We start from the raw sequence: 20,516 nt of genomic DNA, 5'->3' as shown, positions 1-20,516 counted from the left end.
AAATCCCCTAGACCTTTAGTAATAACATATGTGCACAGATTTCATCAGATTATCTGAGATTATAATATCGAAAAAGTAGTTTTGACAGAGATGGCGTGGGGCAGGGATGAAAGAGAGAGTTGCTAGAGTAAGAAATACTAAGCACAAACTTTACCTTAATTTCACAAACGTGCTTCCATCATTAAATCACTAAAATCATTGTCTTAAGTTATCTAGCGCTGTTATAACAGAAATACCACAAGGGGGTGGCTTTAACAAACAATTTTATTTTCTCACAATTTAGGGGGCTAGAAGTCCAAATTCAGGGTGCTAGCTCTCAGGGAAGGCTTCCTCTGTCAGCTCTGTAGGAAGATCCTTGTCTCTTTTGGGTTCTTCTCCCAGAAGATGTTCATGTGGTTTGGTATCTGTTCCTTTCTCTGCTTACTTGCTTGTCCTAATCTGCTCTTTTTATATCTTTTAAGAGAATGCCTCAAAACACACCCTATACTAATACTGTTCATTAACCTAACAAGGAAAACTCATTCCCAAATGGGTTTATAACTACAGACATTGAGGTTAGGATTTACAACATATATTCCGGGGGAACACAATTCAATGCATAACATTAACATAATTATCAAAATAGTCTCAAACACAGTCAGCAGTAAAGTATCAATCCCTGGGGGGCAGCATTAATCTTACTTCTAATACCATATCCAGGAAGGTTCAGCATTCATTAAATATATCCTCACGGTTGTCCCAATACCCAATGGCCAGCTCCTCCTTTTAAAGGAGCTGTAAGGCAGATCTGAAGGTCAGGACAGAGTGACCATCCGTCAAAGTCTGTCTTTCTTACAGACCCATTGTAAAAGAACTTCACAGCTAGAAGCTTGGAGACCATCTTTGTTGATGGCCCCACACGTCTGTACCAAGCTGTTGGAAATAATCCTGTAAGAAATCAGAAAAGTTAGTGACCTCCAGAGTAAAGGAGATGAAAGGCATGACAAGAAATAAAACTTATCTCCTTATTCAGGCCCACAAGTACCTCAATAGCCAAAACAGCAGATGAATAATGGCTCATTAGCCTCTCTTTAAAATGTTATCTTTACCAGGGATGGGATGGAAGGGGAGGGAACACTGCTAGATAGGTAGAGACAAGTATAGAAGGGGAAGGCAATATAGCAAAAGCAAATGATCAACACAATAACAGTAAAGAAAAAGAAGACAGAGAGAGGTGCACAAGAGGTACAGACAACAAAGATAACCCTTTCACGTATACAATACTGCGTTGTCAGTGATAATTTACTAATCTATGGGTAAACAGATGGATAGACAGGCTAAATGATCAGGTGTGTCGAGGTAAAAAGGACTATACCCATGACCATATATAAGGTTAGCAGATGATATTTCTATATCTTATTTGTATGTGCTCTAAGAATGCCCATATATATAACAGAGCTAACAAGCGGCAAAGTGATGATAACTTCTTAGCCACAATCGACCACCCTGAAGGAGTGAGGAGTTGGACCTGTGGGCTTGGGACCATGGTCACAGGGGACATCAAGCTCAATTGGCATAGCATACAACACAAGAACACTGTTCTACATCCCACTTTGGTGAGTAGTGACTGGGATCTTAAAAGCTTTTGAGCAGCCATCTAGATGCAACATGGGTCTCTCCTCATCCAGAGCACAGAATAATAAAGAAAACCAAAGATGCATGGAAACAATTAGTCCAATGGACTAGTGGATCATGTGAACTTCAGCCTATATGACCATGAGACCAGAAGAACTACATGGTGCCCAGCTACCATTGTTAACCACTCGTAGGGTGATCTATGTAGGAGATCCTGGATAGAGTAGGAGAACAATGTAGAACAAAACTCAAAATCACTTGGGGAAAAAAAAAAAAAAAAAAGGGACCATGTTTGCTGATCTGATGGAGCCTGATGGACCCATTGAGACTATGACCCCTAGCTGTCCTTCAGGTCTGGAACTGAACCCACATCAAATAAAAGAGAGCCATATGAGGGGAACATTTATACTAGGCAGATACACTCCTTGGGGAGAAAAATCATGGGAAAATAGAAGGGCTGTTTATGCACAGGGAGACAGCTCAGGGGGCAGGAGTGCATGGAGGGATGGACACAGGGAAGAGGTAACTATGGGGAGGAAGTAGGAGGGGAGCTGTTGCATTGTGGTAAATTGTAGTCAATGTCATGAGACAAAGTATATGTGAACTGCTGTATGGAAAATGAATTTGCTCTGTAAACTTTCACCCAAATCACAATAAAAATTTTTAAAAAATAAAAATAAAATGTTACCTTTTTTTCCCCTTAATCTGCTGTTCATTCCCTTCCTTGATCCCTGTTCCCTATCTTTCTCTCCTTTCCTCTGCTTTCCATCTGTTATCCTTGATCTATTTCCCCATCACATGATTTTTCTTTCTCTTTTCTTCTCTTTTTTTTTCACACTCTTTTTGAGCCCCTTACCTTGAGAAGTTTAGGGTCGATCCATCTTCCCACCTCCAACCAGCACTGTTCCTCAGACCAACCCAGTAAAAATTATTACTGAGGAAATGTTTGAGGAGGCTCTAAGGGAGAGATTGAAGATGATGAAAATAAGATGAAATGCAGAAAACCAAAGGTGAGACCTAGTGTCACAGTCAAACAATTATTCCTTACACCCCTCCTCATCACCTCCCACTCCAAATAACTAATCCCTCTTAATTTCTAATTCTAGAGATTTGTTGACTGCTGAGTGGAGCTACTTCCTAGAATTGAATTTAAGGTCTGTAATTGCATTCTTTTAACTTGGTAGATAATATTACATTCTACCCACCATCACAACTTCCTCCACAATTAGATTGAGCACCTGATAGGTATTCAAATAACTTCAAAAGAAATATATGAAATATTGCTTAGGCAGCAGTCATCTTTCTCATTATCATTGAATGGCATAAATTATGATTAAGCCTGAGGCAATATATTCCCCCCCCAACTAAACTCCCATTTTCCAATTCCTAAGAAATCTTGTACATGACAAGGAAAAAAAAAGGGTGGGGGGGCAGTTCTGAAGAGAACAAGTTGAAAACAACGTTGTATATACCCTTTATATGTCTCATGTTTATATATGCAGAAGAGAGATAAAAGATTGTTTGCATTATAAGGTCTATATCTACAGGAAGACCTTATATCTTAAGGGAATTACCTTTGCAAATGAAACTTTCTGCGTTTTTGTATTTCCCCTGTTGAGTACTGAAATATGTATGTTGAGGGTAGGGAGGTAGATGGAAGACTTGAGGAAGGGTAAAGCAGATGAAACGACATTCCAGCTATTCAGGATAGCTTGAAATGTTTCATGTATTTCTTAACCAACTTGCTTATAAGGATTACGTAAATTAAGAAAAAATTCACGTTTCCTCATTTCTCCACTGGAATCATAAGCAGAACAGTCTACTTCCTTTTCCCCCTCATTTCACGTGGGAAAAAATGGCTGCTCATAAAGCACAGAAATAGATAAAGATTTGTTCAGAAACCTCAGACAGAGTCTGAAGACCTGCTATTAGATAAGATGCATTTACAAACCCAAACCCTGCCCTCACTACTCTCAAGACCCATACTATTTTGTCATTTGATCAGTCCAGTTTACTGCTTCCCACTGGCAAGGCTGGATATTGGAAATTTCTATCGTATCAGTTTTACTTAAAAAGCTTCTGCTATGTTTATTCACTTCTTTTTGTTCTGGTTTATCCCTAACATATAAAATAGTATTTGGCACATTTATTTGGTTAATTCCTGGGGTGAAAGGGACAGAGAGTTAGCTAAAGAATTCCTCCTACCACCTCCCATATGGACTAGGCCTTTAGAACCAGAGTGCCATTACCCATGTTCTGTACATGTGTGTATGTATGAGTTACTTACAAATAACTGTACAAATAGCAATAAGAGTATAAGCAAGGGTGTTACCTCATAAGTCTTGTGTACCAAAGGAGGTGTGAACTAGAGTACTTGAGGTATTAAGAAACGTTAGAGCAGTTTGGTTGCATTTTTAGAGAGAAAAACAAGATCTAAAAGTACGGTAAAGACAGAACCAAACAAATGAAATCAGGTACATATTTTCTTTCTTCTTCTTTTTTTTCAGGTCAATATATATCTTACACACACACATACACACATGCTTTGCAAGTAATTTTTTAAATTGTAATTATTATTAAGACACAGAACAAAATTAGCTTATAAACTTAGCTTGGTTTATGGGCTGTATCTGTTATTTCAATCCATATAGAGAAAAATTAATAATACATCAAAGCTACTTAACTGATCATATGTTTTGATTGGCTAAGATGATTTTAGGGGCTATATGCTAAGAAATTGCCATCTACCTAGAATAATTCATTTAAATATGGTCACTTTATGTTGTTGTTGTTATGTGCCATCGAGTCGGACCTGACTCATAGCAACCCCTCCTTGGGTTTCTGAGGCAGTATCATTATGGAAGTAGATTGCCCGACCTTCCTTCTGAGGAATGGCTGGTGGGTTTGAACTGCCAGCCTTCTGGTTAGCAGTCAAGTGCCTTAGGCACTATGCTACCAGAGCTCCTAAATATGATCATAGCTATATAATAATTAGAAATAAGCAAAAATTTTTCTAAGAATATGAAAATAATTAAGCAGTAATGAAATAATAAAGAATTTTTAAACATAAATAGCTGGGATAATTTGATGCTTGGAAAAAAAAGGAGTAAGTTATATGATAAAAGTACATAAAATATAGGGTATCAAAGTCTAGGTATGTAGAATAAACATATTTTTAAAAAATATGTCTGTTATATTTTTATATAATACCATTAATATCTGATCTTCACCTCCAGACACCTTTTCAGATGAAGTATTTAAAACAATAGGTGTAATTATTCATCTGAAAAAGGAACAATTTAAGGTACCTGTAAACTCTAAAAACTTAGGGGGAAAGAGTAGGAACACTTTGGAGAAGAAGTTTTTAAAAATTTACTTTTTTGGATTAACAACTGAATCCATTGCCTTAAATTTAGAGGTGTTTTACCTGAGGTTGAAAACAAACACATTGAGCATTTTACTTGAAAATGTTACTGCAGACTGTTTTAAAATAAGTTTAGCCTATGTCTCCAGATGTTTCACATATCCTGCAGTGTGTACACATTGATTATTATCATATAAAAACACAGACCCATTAAGAAATTTGGAAGTAAAATGTCTCTACAGATTGCTTGAGTTTAATACTGTTTAAAATGTTCCCTACAGTTTTGAATAAGTATAAAAACTAAAAGTAAATAAGCCTTGCTCAAGAAACCAGCATTTGCTTCTCTTTAAAAGATAGAGTGAGATATCGTAGCTTGCCACACCTTGGTGTGAAGTTCATCCTAGCTACTTGGCCTAATTATGAAGGAAGGGTGACAAAAAGGTGATGTGTTACTAGACTACAAATGGTAAAATAATTCTATGTACCCTGCATTCCAATCATTTCTTTCAATTTTCTGACACACCCCCTCAGATTTCCTCATCAAGGGAACACCCAATTCAAGAAATCGTAATTTACTTAGTGATACATATTTTCTGAAATTTCATGTCTTGGGAGACAGAAGAGCAAAACAAAAGTTATTTTGACTTGGGCCTTTGTTTTGAGCAATGAGGAAATTTCATGCAAATGGAAGAGAAGAAAAACTAAAGTTAAGTGACTCTTACTATGTGAAAGAAGGATTCATATAGATTTTATCACTTATAGTTCTGGAAAGTTTTATCTCCACTTTACGTATGAGAAAATTGAGAGTCAAAGAGGTTGAGAAAATTACTGAAGGTCACACAGCTATTAAGTACCACAGTGTAATAAATACAGACTCATGACTGACAGAAACCAATCTCTTTCCATTACCTGATTCCACTGGAAAATGTGGGGAAAAGTGACCATGTTACCATGATATTTGCAGTGGAGTATCCAAAGAAGGAAACCTTGGCTCTACTTAGATGTAAACTCTAAATACAAGAAAAGCCAATTTTAACAAGTTTAGGGAAGACATACAGACCAGTGGAACAGAACTGAGAACCCAAAAATAGATTCACAGACCTATCAAGCATAACCTAAAATGTCAAGCATAACCTAAAATGCACAAACAGCTGAAGATAAACTAGATGATGGGATCTTCTAAAAATTAAGTTTTTATGTGTTTCAAAAGACTTCTCCAAAAGAATAAAAACAGAACCTACAGATTGGGAAAATGTATTTGGCAATGACATATCTGACAAGGGACTTATCTCTAAAATTTATAGAAAACTCTAACACCTCAACAACAAAAAGATTAACAATCCAATTAAAAAATGGGCAGAAGACATGAATAGACACTTCACCAAAGAGGACATTCAGGTGACCAGCAAATACATGAAGAAATGCTCAGGATCATTAGCCATCAGAGAGATGCAAATCAAAACAATAATGAGATACTATCTCACCCAAGCACTAGGGACAAAGTTCAACAAGACAGAAAATAACAAATGCTGGTGAGGGTGTGGAGAGATTGGGACTCTCATGAACTCATTGCTGGTGGGGCTGTCAAATGATACAACCAATGTAGAAAGCAGTATTGTGATTCCTTAAAAAGCTGGAATTAGAAATACCATTTGGCCCAGCAATCCCATTACTAGGTATATATCCTAAAGAAGTGAGAGCCAGGACCAGAACAGATATAGGCACACCCATGTTCATTGCAGCACTATTTACAATAGCAAAAATATGGAAACAACCTTCATGCCCACAACAGAAGAATGGATAACCAAACTGTGATACATACACACAGTGAAATACTATGCAACACTAAAGAATAATGTAGAATCTACAAAACACTGCATAACATGGATGAATTTGGAAGATATTATGCTGAGTGAAATAAGTCAATCCCAGAAGGACAAATATAGTATTAGTTCATTACTGTAAAAAGTTAAGGAAAGGTTTATATATAGAAGGAAACCTTTGTCGGTTACCAGGGTGGGAGAGAAGGGGAGGGAACGCTGCCCCCCCCCCAAAAAAAAGCATTGAGTCATGTCACTTTAGTTTTGTGTATTTCACTGTACATAAATTATATTTCAATAAAATGTATTTTTTAAAAAAACAGTAGAAATAAAAAAGTTCAGGAGAAAATAAGGGTATTCCAAGGTCAAAGACTAAAATAGGGAAGGTGGTTAAAAGGGAATGAGAGGCTGTCAACCAATAAACTCTGACAATATAATCTTAAAGTGTGGTAATGAGGATGAAAGATGTACAGTGTTATGGATTGAACTGTGTCCCCAGAAAATATGTGTTGCAAATCCTAACCTCTATTATCTGTGGTTATAATCCCATTTTAGAATGGATCTTCTCTGTTACCTGAAAGAGATAAGATTAGTGTAGGGTATGTCTTAAATCAATCTCTTTTCAGATGTAAAAGAGATTAAACAAGAATGCCAGAGAAACCAAGGGATGCCAAGCCACATGAAGACTGCCCAGGAGCAGAAGCTCAAAGAGACAAGGAGCTTCCTCCAGAGCCAACAGAGACAGGAAGCCTTCCCCTAGAGCCAGTGCCCTGAATTTGAACCTCTAGCCTCTTAACTGAGAAAATAAGTTTCCATTCGTTAAAGCCATCCACTTGTGGTATTTCTGTTGTAGCAGCACTAGATAGCTAAGATAAGGGGTAAGGAGATTTAAAAAAAACCAAGTTGTTCCACAGAGACCTTTAGTAAACCTATCTTTTAAAATAACACACCAACAACTATAAGAAAAATGAGCACTAACACTCAAAATGAACAGAGCCTTGTAAAAAGTTGACAAGAAAACCAGAGGGTTTGAATATGTCTAAGGGCATATTCAAAAAGCTAGAACAAAGGTATTTAAAAAAAAAAAAAAAACTCATTGCCATCAAGCCGGATCTGACTCATAGTGACCCCTCCTTGGGTTTCCGAGGCAGTATCACTACGGAAGTAGATTGCCCAATCTTCCTTCCGAGGAGTGGCTGGTGGACTTGAACCACCAGCCTTCTGGTTAGCAGTCAAATGCCCTAGACACTACTCTACCAGAAAACTGAAGAAATAACAGAACAATTCCATTTCAGTTTTGTTTTTATTTTTTCTATCAAGAATCATCTTCAAGTTGAAGACAGAAAAGGAAATAACAAGTGAACATCTTGCAGTTTAAATACATCTAATGTCAAGGACAACATCATGTACATTTCAAATTTTAAATTCAAATGATTTTTTAAACATGCATAGAATAGAAAAGACATCAGAAGACAATTCATAGGAAAAACTTCTCTTGATTTTCAACATGCACAAGATGGATTCTGGAAAGTGTCAAATACTAGGACTTCAGAGTGGCTCATTCTGGTTCAGCCCCCTGCTGACAAATTGCATTTCCACCCTAGATATACAAAATCTACATTTTAACAAGATCCCCCAGGTGATTCTTGTTAAAATGTAAATTCTGATTCAGTATATCTGGAGTGGAAATGCAAATCAGCAGGAAGTCTAGCTGGAATTAATTGGTTCAAAGTTCTATTAAATACAATGTAAGTGTCTTTGAAGGTTAAAAAAAAACCTCACTGCCGTCAGGCCAGATCCGACTCCTAGTGACCCCTCCTCGGTTTCCGAGGCAGTATCACTACAAAAGTAAATTGATTGCCTACGCTTTCTTCCAAGGAGTGGCTGGTGGGTTTGAACCTCCAGCCTTCTGGTTAGCAGTCAAATGCCTTAGGCACTACACCACCAGAGCTCCCTCTTTGGAGGTGGAGTTTTAAAATCTGGCCCTGCCACTAAAAAGACATGTAGCCTTAGGCATGTTCATTAACTCATCTGAATTTTATTTACTCATCATTGAAATCAGGATTGTGAACTCTCCTTTGTAAAACAGCTGTGAAGATTAATAATAAAAGGTTAGCTGGTCTGATAGAGCCTGGTGGAACCACTGAGACTATGGCCCCTAGTCAAACAAAAGACAGGCATATGAGCTGAACATTAACATTAGGTAAATACACTCCTTGGAGAGAACAATAGGAGAATAGAAGGGCTGTGTATGCAAAGGGAGACAGCTGAGGTGGCAGGAGTGCATGGGAGGAAAAGACACAGGGAAGAGCTAACTATGGGGAGGAAACAGGAGGGGAGTTGTTGCATTGTGGAAAATTGCAGTCAATGTCAATAGACAAAGTATATGTGAGCTGCTATATGAAAAATGAATTTGTTCTGTAAACTTTCACCCAAATCATAATAAAAAATTTTTTTAAAAAAAAGAGTAGTGACAGCATCCAGAAAAACGAAGGAAAGACAGGAAGGAAAAATATCCCCCTAATATACATCTCTTCCTCTGGTCAGCTTAAAATCCATTGCCAATGAGTCAATTCCAACTCATAATGACCCTATAGGACAGAGTAGACCTGCCCCATAGTGTTTCCAAGGCTGTAAATCTTTATGAAAGCAGACTGCCTCATCTTTCTCTCACGGAGTGGGTGGTGGGTTCAGAACGACCAACCTTTTGGTTAGCAGCCCAATGCCTCAACCACTACACCACCAGAATCCCTCCTGGGGACCTTTGAGAAACAGAAATATTCCCAGCACCCATATATTCTGTGCCTTCTTTCTCTTCTAGATGTATCTCTCATTATCACACTGTGCTATTTACACTAGCTACTGCACCACAATTTTCTGCAGCAGTGTTTTGTACTATGACTCACTGCTATGGTTTATCAGTATCTGCCTAACAATGTTTTTCCACCTCTGTCTTCACTTCTGCTACTGCATTCAGCCAGCTCTAGACCCCAGAAACAGCAGTATTAGAATGAGAGTAGCAGTTGCTGCAACAAGGCCCAGAAAGCAAGTCTATTATGACCCAGAAAAAAAAAAAAAAAAAAAAAGCCAAACCCATTGCCGAGGAGTCAAATTCTGACTCAGCGACCCTATACCAGACGCCATAAAAGTCTAAATTTTCACATGCCTACTAAATAAACCTCAGTGCATTATTTTTTCTGTAAATCTTTTTTTATTTTTAACCTTTTATTGTGATTTGGGTGCAAATTTACAAAGAGATTCATTTTACACTCAACGGTGCATGTACATTTTGTTTCGCGACAGTGATTGCAATCCTCACAATTTAACAGCTCTCTTCTCACCTCCTCTCTGTGGTTACCCATCCCCTGTGTCCTTCTTACCTAAGGTTCCTGCTTGCCTAGCTTTCTCCCTGTGCAAATGCTGCCCTTCTGATCTCCCCTGTTGACTATTCTAAGGAATGCATCTCCCTGGTGTAGTTGTTCAGCTCCTAGGCCTATCTATTGCTTGCTGAGAGTTGAGCCACAGGAGTGAGTTCAATTTTAGGCCCAAAGGGTGACTCGAGGCCATATAAATCTCAACATATTCTAGCTTAAGGAAGATATAAAGGAAAAGTAAATCACAGAGGTGGGCCAATATGGAGTTTAAATTCTATCTACCTATATCATTTCAAAAGAATGAGTATTCCTTTGACATAAAGCAAGAATCTAGATGCTTTAATCTTTTATTAAATTAGGAAGCTATAAAATTTGGGAAGGAACTCTGGTAGCATAGTGCCTAAGGCACTTGACTGCTAACCAGAAAGCTGGTGGTTCAAACCCACCAGCCACTCCTAGGAAGGAAGGCTGGACAATCTACTTCTGTAGTAATACTGCCTCGGCAACCCAAGGAGGGGTCACTATGAGTCGGGGCTGACTCAACAGCACATAACAACAACAACACAAAATTTGGGGACTTTATGATCTACACAACTGTTTTGGAGTATCTCCCTGGATTCCCCCAAGTGATGTTAATATAATTGAATTCCTCATAAACTGTTCTTCATGACTTGATTCTATCCAAAACAGAAAACAAAAAGCAGTATCAAAATACAAAAATCAGTATGGCACTAAAACCCAAACTAGAACTTCTTATTTTATTTGTATATGTGATTTATGGTGACAAGTTAGAATGTGATTAGTTTTTATACTGGGTTACCTCAGGATATCAATTACTTTATGTTACCTGAAGATGCTCTAGGACTAATGGCAAGTGCTCCTTCAAGAGACTGCTGGGTGGACGAGAAGGCTCTAAGAGGCATATAGGAAGTAAAGCCCCACCAGCTCCATGGAATTTACAATCACATACATATATATACACACAGAGAGAGGAAAAAAAAAACACACACACACACACACACACACACAATGTCCTTCCTTCTCCTTTCCCAATTTTATATAACTGCCCCCACACTGTCTCCTAGCCTGTAACTTACTGGATTCTAATGAAGGAAAAATAAACTGAGGGGGGGTCGTATTTAAGCCCCAATTGGTCTGTTTTGGACCTGATGCTTCTTTTCATTAGATCAGTATTTCAGGTCTAATTCCTCTCCGTAATACTCACTATCCTCTCACCTCCAACACACACTTACATACATGTATTCAAACATCTGAGTTTCTATAACTGGTGGTTGTTGGGGCAGAAAGGAAAGGGTTAGCAGTAAGAGAGGAGAGGGAAGAAGGCAGGTGTAAAAGGAGGAGGAAAGAAGGGAAAGAAAGAGAAGAGAGGGAGAGGAGCTGAAAAGCAAAGCATATAGCCTCCCTAACAAATCACAGATTCCTTTTGCTCCATAAAATTAGGGGGTACACAATGTATTTTGAAAATCATTCGCCAACAAACCAATCTATGTGTTCTAAATATTTGTACTTACCATTTCCTGATTATCCTTAAGCATAAGGAGATATGCGTCTTTGGCTAAGCAGAATTGCAGACTAGAATTCCAGTCCTCTTTCTCTACCGAGAAGTAGTAACAATGGTCACCAAACCTCACCCAGAGGTCTGGGCAGCTTGAACAATTGGCACAATTGGAGTAGGTAGAACCTAGAAAGGAAGAGGACCTGGTTCACACTGATTCACACCTTTCTGGACCACTCAGTCTTGGGAATTCAATGGAAGGTGAAACGGAATATGGCAGTTGTAGTGTCATCCTTGCCCCACCACCTTTTGAATTTAGGTTTAAAGAAATCAACAACAATGTATAGTCTCAAATTGAACAGTTCAAAATGTCCAATTCCATTACTACTATTATAATTATACCAAGCAAGGAAGGATTGTAACTAAAGGAGCAGGGAAGGGAATGTGGCACGATTTGGCTGAGGACTGTGCAGAGAGAACATTATTCATGCTAGAGATCTTTATGAACATGTGATGTGTGCATATCAGTCAAAATAAATAATTGTGTGGATGCATGATACGTATTAGTGTAGCCTCTGTATATACTCACTGCATAAATGAACGGCATAATGTAGTACTGCACAAATCAGGCAAATTCTTTCAGAATGCCCAACTTCAACATGATTCCTCAGGATGATATTTAAGAACAGAAAAGAAACGAGAAGAAGCTACCTTAACTAAAATGAAAAGTTTCCCATTTTCATTATCACAGATGCAATTGTCTATTACCATTGGAGACTGGATAAAAGATTTACATTTCCCCAAAAGAATTTACTTTTGATATTTTGTAAAAAGCCTTTCTGATGGACAAGGGTATTAGACGCCAAAGTGCAAAGTGACAAAATTCTCACTGAACTCTTAAAGACAGACAGATTCTCATTTCTTTAAAATGGTTTCATTATACTTTTATCAAAATGAAAAGGAATGGAATAAGCATTCAAGGTAATTTCAACCAGGATTCCATAATTCTATGGATTTTTTCATTCTAAAGAAATACATCTGCATACACTCACCATAAGCACAACTCCATAGTGGGCATGTATGAGCCATTGTACAGTGAAACCCTTGAGAGCCAGAACTCAACAGGACTGCCTTGTTTTTCCAGGTCTTGCAAGTTTTCCATCTTTGATAGGTGTTTACCACTTTGCTATCACTCTCTATTAAGAATCCTACCTCATAAGCATAGTGAGTTTTCCTTCTCTGACAGGAACCCACCTTACACAGGTCCCAGCTTTTGCAGGTTTTACTATACAAAGTACATGTGTAGAATATAATGTCAGAATAAATTATAAATTTTTCAAAATTTGAGAGTTGAAAAAGTGGGAAAAGTAGTTCTTTTTATGTAAAGATTGGGCAACTTTTCTACACAAAGGTTTGGTATGGAACCAATACAGAATTCCAGGAACTCAGCTATAAAGTTGGCACCTTGTAAATTTGTGCCTTTCCTGAACAACTATTACCTAACCAATTACTCAGCCTGTATCAGAAATTCCCAACTTCCTCTGGAGTCTCTTTCTGTCAAAGCTAGGACTTAGGTCTGAGGCAGAGGTCCTAAAGCTGAACCAGAACTCTGTTTAACCTGTTACTAACAATAATCCTTAGATAACATTTGTTGTTGTTGTTATGTGCCATCGAGTCAAACCCGACTCATAGCAACCCCTCCTCGGGTTTCCGAGGCAGTATCACTACAGAAGTAGGATTGCCCAACCTTCCTTCCGAGGAGTGGCTGGTGGGTTTGAACCGCCAGCCGTCTGGTTAGCAGGCAAGTGTCTTAGCCACTATGCTACCAGAGCTCCTTTAAATAACATAGACCCAAATTTATGAAACAATAAATTGAGGGTTCTTTCTGAATTTTTAATTCTTCAGAGCCAGAAGAATTAAACCTAGAAAAGTAAGCTTTAGAAAAGGTGAAAACTACCTAAGCAGGGAAAAAAAAATCAAATTATGTTCATTAAATTATGATATATCCATTATGTAAAAAGTTAAACATCATTAATATTACATTTACCTTTATTATCATGATACATATCATACTAATAAAATATTTATAACATAAAATTAAAAAGCAATATATATTTTGATCAGAACCTATACTTAGTCTTCCTTAAAAAAAAAAAAAAGCGGGAGGATTTTAGAAGAATTGATTGCAATTCTGTTAAGAAAACAAATACCTATGCAAATTGTAAAAGTACAGGACGCTACACCCAAAAACAGTAAGTAGCTGTCTAAGAACACACCAAATTGCTATCAAGTCAAATCCAACTCACAGTGGCCCTAAGTGGTGAATTTATTTTGCTTTGATTAATTTTCATTTTTCAAATTTTCTGTTATTATATTGCTTTTATAATACAACATGGAGAAAGTAAAAGATTAAATTTGGTATAAATTAGCACTTACCCTGGCACAAAATCCACTGGTATAGCAATAAACTCAAAAGAGTTATGGTCAGAAGTCCCAAAGCTATTGCCACACAGCAAGAAAGAGAGGGCCTGGAAGAAGACCCTACAAGAACAGAAACCAAAGCAAAATCTTGAGTCAGAAGAGAAGGTGAGGGAAAAGAGAAAGTCAGGGAAGGACAATCTGGGATATGGGAACAATCTGACCCGGTGGAAAATGAGATCCAGATCCTTTCCTGAATCTGTCAGGGACTTGCTCTAAAGTCCAGTGTAACCACTCATGCCTTTTTCAAAGAATATACTATATGTATGAAGTTGAAGTATACTTTTTTCCCTTTTTAATTGTGGCTACACAGTTTCATACTTTCTTTGTGGGAAAATAAATTGGTACAACCTCTTTAGAAGGCAATTTGGCAAAGTTTACCAACGGCCAGAGAAAGACCTGCCTACAGGCATGGCTGAGAAGAGGCTGTCCAGATCAAAGAACTATATATCCTGAGTTATTCCTGATCCTGAATTGTAATTTGTTGCTTCCCTAATAAACCCTGTAACTGTGAGTTCTGTGTGGTCATGGCAAATAATAATCAAACCCAGCAGAGAAGTAGAGAGTCCCTTGAGAGGGATTGCTGGCGTCAGAAATAGTAAAAACGTTGGAGGGTGGAAGCATGTCTGACCCGCCCCCCACACACAGCAATCAACTGTTTGATGCTGATAATGATTCCCCTCCCCACTCCTGTGTAGTTAGACTAGGAGGTCTGAGGCTGCTGCTACACCATTTTTACAGTTGGTGCCTTTTTTTTTTTCTTTTTTTTACAATTACATACATGTCAGAAGTTCTCTGTAAGCTGTTGTCATTGGAAGAGCAATGAGTTTAGGTTAATGTCACATTTAAGGATAGGACACCACTTCATATTAATTTGTACAGCATATAACTTGTATCTAGGAATGTTATTTCTTTTACTTCGAAAATGGAAACATCTTCCCAAACTTTAATTTCAAATTCATACCACAGCCATTGACTCAATTCCAATTCATAGCAACCCTATAGGACAGAATAGATCTGCCCTGTTGGGTTTACAAGTCTGTAAATCTTTATGGAAGCAGACTGCCTCATCCTTCTTCTGTGCAGCAGCTGGTGAGTTTGAATTGCCAACCTTTTGGTTAGGAGCTCAATGCTTTAACCACAGTGCTCCCATAGAACTTTTCTCAAATTCATAGGTGTCTCATAATATAATAGTGTAGGAGTTACAGTGAAAAACAAAATCAATAAAGTAGAATATGTAAGTTCTACTTTTGACTCCTTATTTAGGAACAGTTCATTAGAAAATTAAGAAATAAAGTTTGCGTTTGACTGCTAACCAGAAGACTGTCGGTTCAAATCCATCAGCCATTTTTCCAAAGGAAAATTGGGCAATCTACTAGAGATACTGCCTCAGAAACCCAAGGAGGGGTCGCTATGAGTTGCAAATGACTTGACAGCAGTGAGTTTGGTTTTTGGTTTTTGGAATTGGGCCTCAGGGAGCTTTGGTGGCACAGTGATTAAAGCATTCAACTACTAACTAAAAGGTTGGTAGTTCCAACCCACCAGCCACTCCATGAGAGAAAGATGAGGCAGTCTGTTTCCGTAAAGATTTACAGCCTTAGAAACCCTATGGGGGCAGTTCTACTCTGTCCTATAGGGTCCCTATGAGTCAGAAATGACTCAACAGCAGTGGTAAGAGCAATGGTAGATCAGTGGTAGAATTCTCCCTTTCCATATGAAGACCAGGTTTGATTCCCAGACAATGCACCAGTGGTAGTTCTGTTTGTGTGTCAACTTGCCTGGGCCTGGTTGAGTGGCTGGGCAGCTGGTGGTAGTTATTCCCCATGATGAGCCTGGCATTCAACTCCATGGTGGGATCTACCACAAGCAGCTGAGTAGCTGCCTTTGGGATGTGGTCTGCTTCCTGTATTTAAGGAGAAGCCTTGGGAATGGTCTCTAGCCTAAGGCACGCTTGGACCCTGCATGTAGCTGTGTTGTTGCTCAGCAGCCTGCTATGCTCTGCCGACCTTGGGACTTACAATGGACTTAAGTTAATGGCCTGCCGTGTGGTTTGGTAACATTGGGACTGTGCTTTTTTACTTGTCAACCTTGGGCTTCTCAGCCTCAGCAGCCAGCAGCTGTCTGAGTGAAGAAAGGCCTCTAGCTCCAGTGGACCAGGAGCAGGAGGCAGAGCTGGACCCCAAGGTTGAGGGGCTTTCACCCAGCCCCTAGGGCTTGGCCCTTTGAATTTGGCTTTAAAGCCTCCAAATTGTAAGAATTAACTCCTGTTTGTTAAGACCATCCCATTTGTGGTACATATTCTCGTCAGAGCGGCACTAGGTAACCAGAACAGCACCTTATGTAGCCATCATCTATCTGTCAGCGGAAGCTTGGATTCTGCTATGATGCTGAACAGATCTGAGCAGTGCTTCCAGACTAAGATGGACTAGGAAGAAAAGCCTGGTGATCACCCTACACAAGTCACAAAAGCCCAATATGCAACAGATCATAGTGACAGCACAGGACCAGGCACTGTTTCATTCCATTGTACAAGGAGTTACAGTGTATCAGAGGCCAACTTGATGGCAACTAACCACAATATTTGGGTCTCATTTTCCTATTTAAATTCTAGAAAAATCATCCTGTGATTATGCGTATACATCTATGAAACATTTTAAGCTTCTTAAAAGAAAGAAATTCATAGGGAAAGATGTATTCATAAAGCCCTGATCACTGGCCCATTTAAAAAAAAAAACAAAAAACTAGTAAAAAGGGAATTCTGCATGGTAAATGCTTGGACTGATGAATCCAAAACCAGTAGATTTTAAGTGACATTAAAAATAAAAATGGAACCATTTACACCATAGAGGAATATTTCATGAAATGGACAAAGGTTAACTAGTATACAAAATTAAAAGACAAAAAAAGTATCAAGACATAACGCATTTGTACAATAACCATCATCCAATTCAAGAAATTTAGTAAAATGAAAAATATTTCAATATACTTTGAAAACATGTATATTGAAAGCCTTTTAATAAAGAATATAGTACCAACAGCATAGAAAGAAAAGCAAAAGTACATCAAAATAGCAATAGTGATGAGTACCATGTCATAGAATTATTTGTGATTTTTGTTTTCTTATTTTGCTCTCTCATATTTTCTTCAATGAATATGTAATACTTTTGTGGAAAAAAAAAAAATGTCATTTTTAAAGCTCCTAATCTATTTTCTCATTCCCAAGTACACACCCTGGAAAGCTGGGGTAGGAGGGAACATTATGGCAATAAATGAGAATGTGCAACGTGTACTGTGTGTAGACAAAACACCATGGGACTAGAAATCAAAATAACTATATTCAAGTTCCAACTTATCACCAGTTTTTTGACCTTGAACTTACACTTTAACACATACATTTCTTTTGACTTAGTATTTCCACTCCTCAGAAATTAGCAAGATACAATGCAAAAAAGAAAACATTACACAAATAAAGATGCCGAATGCTGTATTATTCATAAAAAGAGAAATAAATCTAAATTCCCAAGAATACTGAAAAATGATTTAGTAAATTATGGTAGTATTTTCAAAGAACAGCATTAAAAACTGTAATATTAAGACTACGTAGCAATAAGCAAACACACAAATAGAACACAAAATACATACGATTTTTAAAACTGTATAAAATCATATAAGTGTTAAAGTAAATGAGAACATGACACAATGAAAATAACAAGTGGTGGCAGTAATTTTCATTTGTTTTATTGTTCTTTAAATGTTTGTGAAATATTTATCACAAATCTTTACTTGCTTTTAATAAGGCAACGTTCCTAGTTTCAATGTAGTAGCTGAGCAATATAAAAAAAGCAAGTCTTTAACTATTTGACAGATTTTGAAGAGTCAAAAGATTTGTACACAAGATTAAGTAGTATATGAATACCTGCTGTGAGATTTCATTTGGGAAGACCCTCCACCTACTTCCCCAGATAGACTTTTCTATACTAGTACCTGAAAATGCTTTCAGGGAAATTAGTCAATAAATAAGGGAAGATCCACTAAGAAAGAATAAAAGAAAATCAACCACAAATTTCACCACCTTTAATGCTGTCCTACTTTAGTAACTAACTGGGCTTTGTTGTTGCTCCTGTTGTTGGTGGTGGTTTTAATTTCTACAACTAACAATATAATGACCTTGGAAATGAAAGGGATCTGCTAATACATTTCATCTATTCTGTTTTTCCATGATCTACAATTAAGCCTGTATTTATTGTGTTCTTTAAAGGGCTCTTCTTGTTGTTATTGTTATGTGCCGTTGAGTCGGCCCCAACTCATAGCAACCCCTCCTTGGGTTTCCGAGGCAGTATCACTATGGAAGTAGATTGCCCAACTTTCCTTCCAAGGAGTGGCTGGTGGGTTTGAACCACCGGCCTCTGGTTAGCAGTCAAGTGCCTTAGGCACTACGCTACCAAAACTCCCTAAAGGGCTCTAGGAAAGGAAATTATACAACTTTTACATATAACAATGTCAATTTGAACCTAGAGGTACTACACTAAAGAACACAACCTGTAGCAGTGTACTGCCTAAGATATAAAATCAAATATTAACTTTGGCATTTACACCATTATCTCCCTGTCTCGGGTAGTATTTTCTTAGGGCTCTATGTAAAAATGTTTGTCCTCAAATCCCCAAAGAATCGCAAGGACTATTCTCTGTAGCATTGTTGATACCTTTGTCTTCTCCCTGTTGCCAACACTCGTGTGTGTGTGTGTGTGTGTGTGTGTGTTGGGGGGTTATCCTACATAGGTGAGTCAGTCTCTTTCCTTACAAAATCTTACTTTTACCCATTTACAAAAATATTGGTGCTTTTCTCTTTGTTTCATAGTCAGAAAAACAGAGATGCCTAGACTTTGAACAGCTGATCCAAGGTCACTCCAAACATAACTAAAAAGATAAACTTCATCCAACTAAGCTCTTGCTTCAGTTCAGGAGGGAGTAATAAATAATACCATTGCCCTAGCTTCGTTTCCACAGATGAGATCATAGAAGTAGATGGTTGACATCAAAAGGGCAGCATTTGCCCAAGGATAAAGCTTAGAAGGCAAGAAAGCATAGGAAAGAAGGAAACACAGGGACAAAGCAGGAAGAGTGCTGTTACATTTTGGGGATTGCAATCAATGTCACAAAACAAAATGCCTATGAAATGTTGAATGGAAAACCAAAGTGCTCTGTTAACTTTCACTCAAATCACAATAAGAAGTGTTTTTTAAAAGAAGAAGTAAATGGTCAGAAAAACATCTAGCTGAGTTCTAAGATCAGATCCTGGACCCCCTACCAAATTTTCATATTACTATTCTGTATAGACTTCAAACTGAACCCAAAAATGTCCTCAAAGTGCTGTGGATGTTTCTGTACCCTCTACTTCATACTTATTCCACCCCCATTCACCCTTAATCTATTATCACTATGCACAACCTCCCAAACTTACTTTGTTAACTCACCTTTTTGCTGCTGTCTATAGTCATTCTCAACTTGGGTTGCAGTAGGCAACTCTAATAAGGAATAAATGGCCCTGTCAGTTAGCTCCATCTATTATCTTTCACATTCAGTTGAGAGAGTAAAATAATAAAAGTGTGGAGAGATAAGAATCAGTGAGGAAACAGCTCAATCTCTAAACTGTAAGCAGGAAACGTAAAGGTTTATTTGAAAAAAAAAAAGTTGACAACTCTTCAATCCATCATAACAAAAGCAGAAGTAATATTTCAGGAAATGATTCAACTGCTGGACTGCCTATAGGAATTAAAATTCTAAATTGTGATATTTTTGCCCCTACCACTCTATAGATGCTCATTAAATATTTATGAAAATTGATTTCCCATCTCATTTAATCTTGTTAATTAAATAGAGCAAAAATATTTCTCTGAAATCCAGTAATCTTGATTATGGAAAATGCAGTAAGAGTCATTCCTAACTATAAATTTATCACAGATTTTTTACTCTGTTTTGTTTCCTTCTGAGAGAACGGATGCATGCCAAATGGGACTAATTCATTGTCTCTTGGACATTTTGGGTAAATAAGAACTAGAGAAATGGGCTATCCTGCCTTCGAAACCCAAAGAGGGGTCGCTATGAGTCGGATCCAACTCAACGGCTGTGAGAGAGTCTAACTCAAACATTCTGCCAATTGTGTCCTAATCCCTACCCTTCACAGTGTCAAAAATTCTATTAAATTTTCTCTCCTTGTTGGCTTATTTGTATCTGCAATGATAACTATAAAAGGGAACAAATGATAGAAATACATGTAAAGTGTTAATAATTTATTTCTAGTAAATAAAAGGCTAATAAATGTTAAGCAAAAACAGAAAGAGAACTGAAAC

At 37.7% G+C, this 20,516-nt stretch overlaps 1 protein-coding gene across 1 annotated transcript; it reads right to left on the bottom strand.

Moving 5' to 3' along the window:
- Positions 1–815: 815 nt before the first annotated feature.
- On the bottom strand, positions 816–19,728 carry KLRG1 (killer cell lectin like receptor G1). Its single transcript, XM_007937216.1, has 5 exons — positions 19,641–19,728; positions 14,125–14,229; positions 11,705–11,874; positions 2,471–2,571; positions 816–927 (listed from the first exon to the last, which is right to left on the bottom strand). Exons 1-5 carry the CDS (start codon positions 19,726–19,728, stop codon positions 816–818), a joined length of 576 nt encoding a protein of 191 aa, XP_007935407.1.
- Positions 19,729–20,516: the final 788 nt, after the last annotated feature.

This window comes from Orycteropus afer, unplaced genomic scaffold, assembly GCF_000298275.1.
Source record: "Orycteropus afer afer isolate SDZICR_OR568_19922 unplaced genomic scaffold, OryAfe1.0 scaffold00040, whole genome shotgun sequence".
NCBI lineage: Eukaryota > Metazoa > Chordata > Mammalia > Tubulidentata > Orycteropodidae > Orycteropus > Orycteropus afer.
This window is presented reverse-complemented; position numbering and strand designations above follow the sequence as displayed.

Excerpts from the sequence above, each read along its gene's own strand:
- KLRG1 (XM_007937216.1), bottom strand. The coding sequence starts at position 19,728 with ATGGAGCTAACTGACAGGGCCATTTATTCCTTATTAGAGTTGCCTACT. Across the intron at positions 14,230-19,640 it reads CTATAGACAGCAGCAAAAAG|GGTCTTCTTCCAGGCCCTCT; the intron begins GTGAGTTAACAA and ends CTGTTCTTGTAG. Across the intron at positions 928-2,470 it reads TCGACCCTAAACTTCTCAAG|GATTATTTCCAACAGCTTGG; the intron begins GTAAGGGGCTCA and ends GATTTCTTACAG.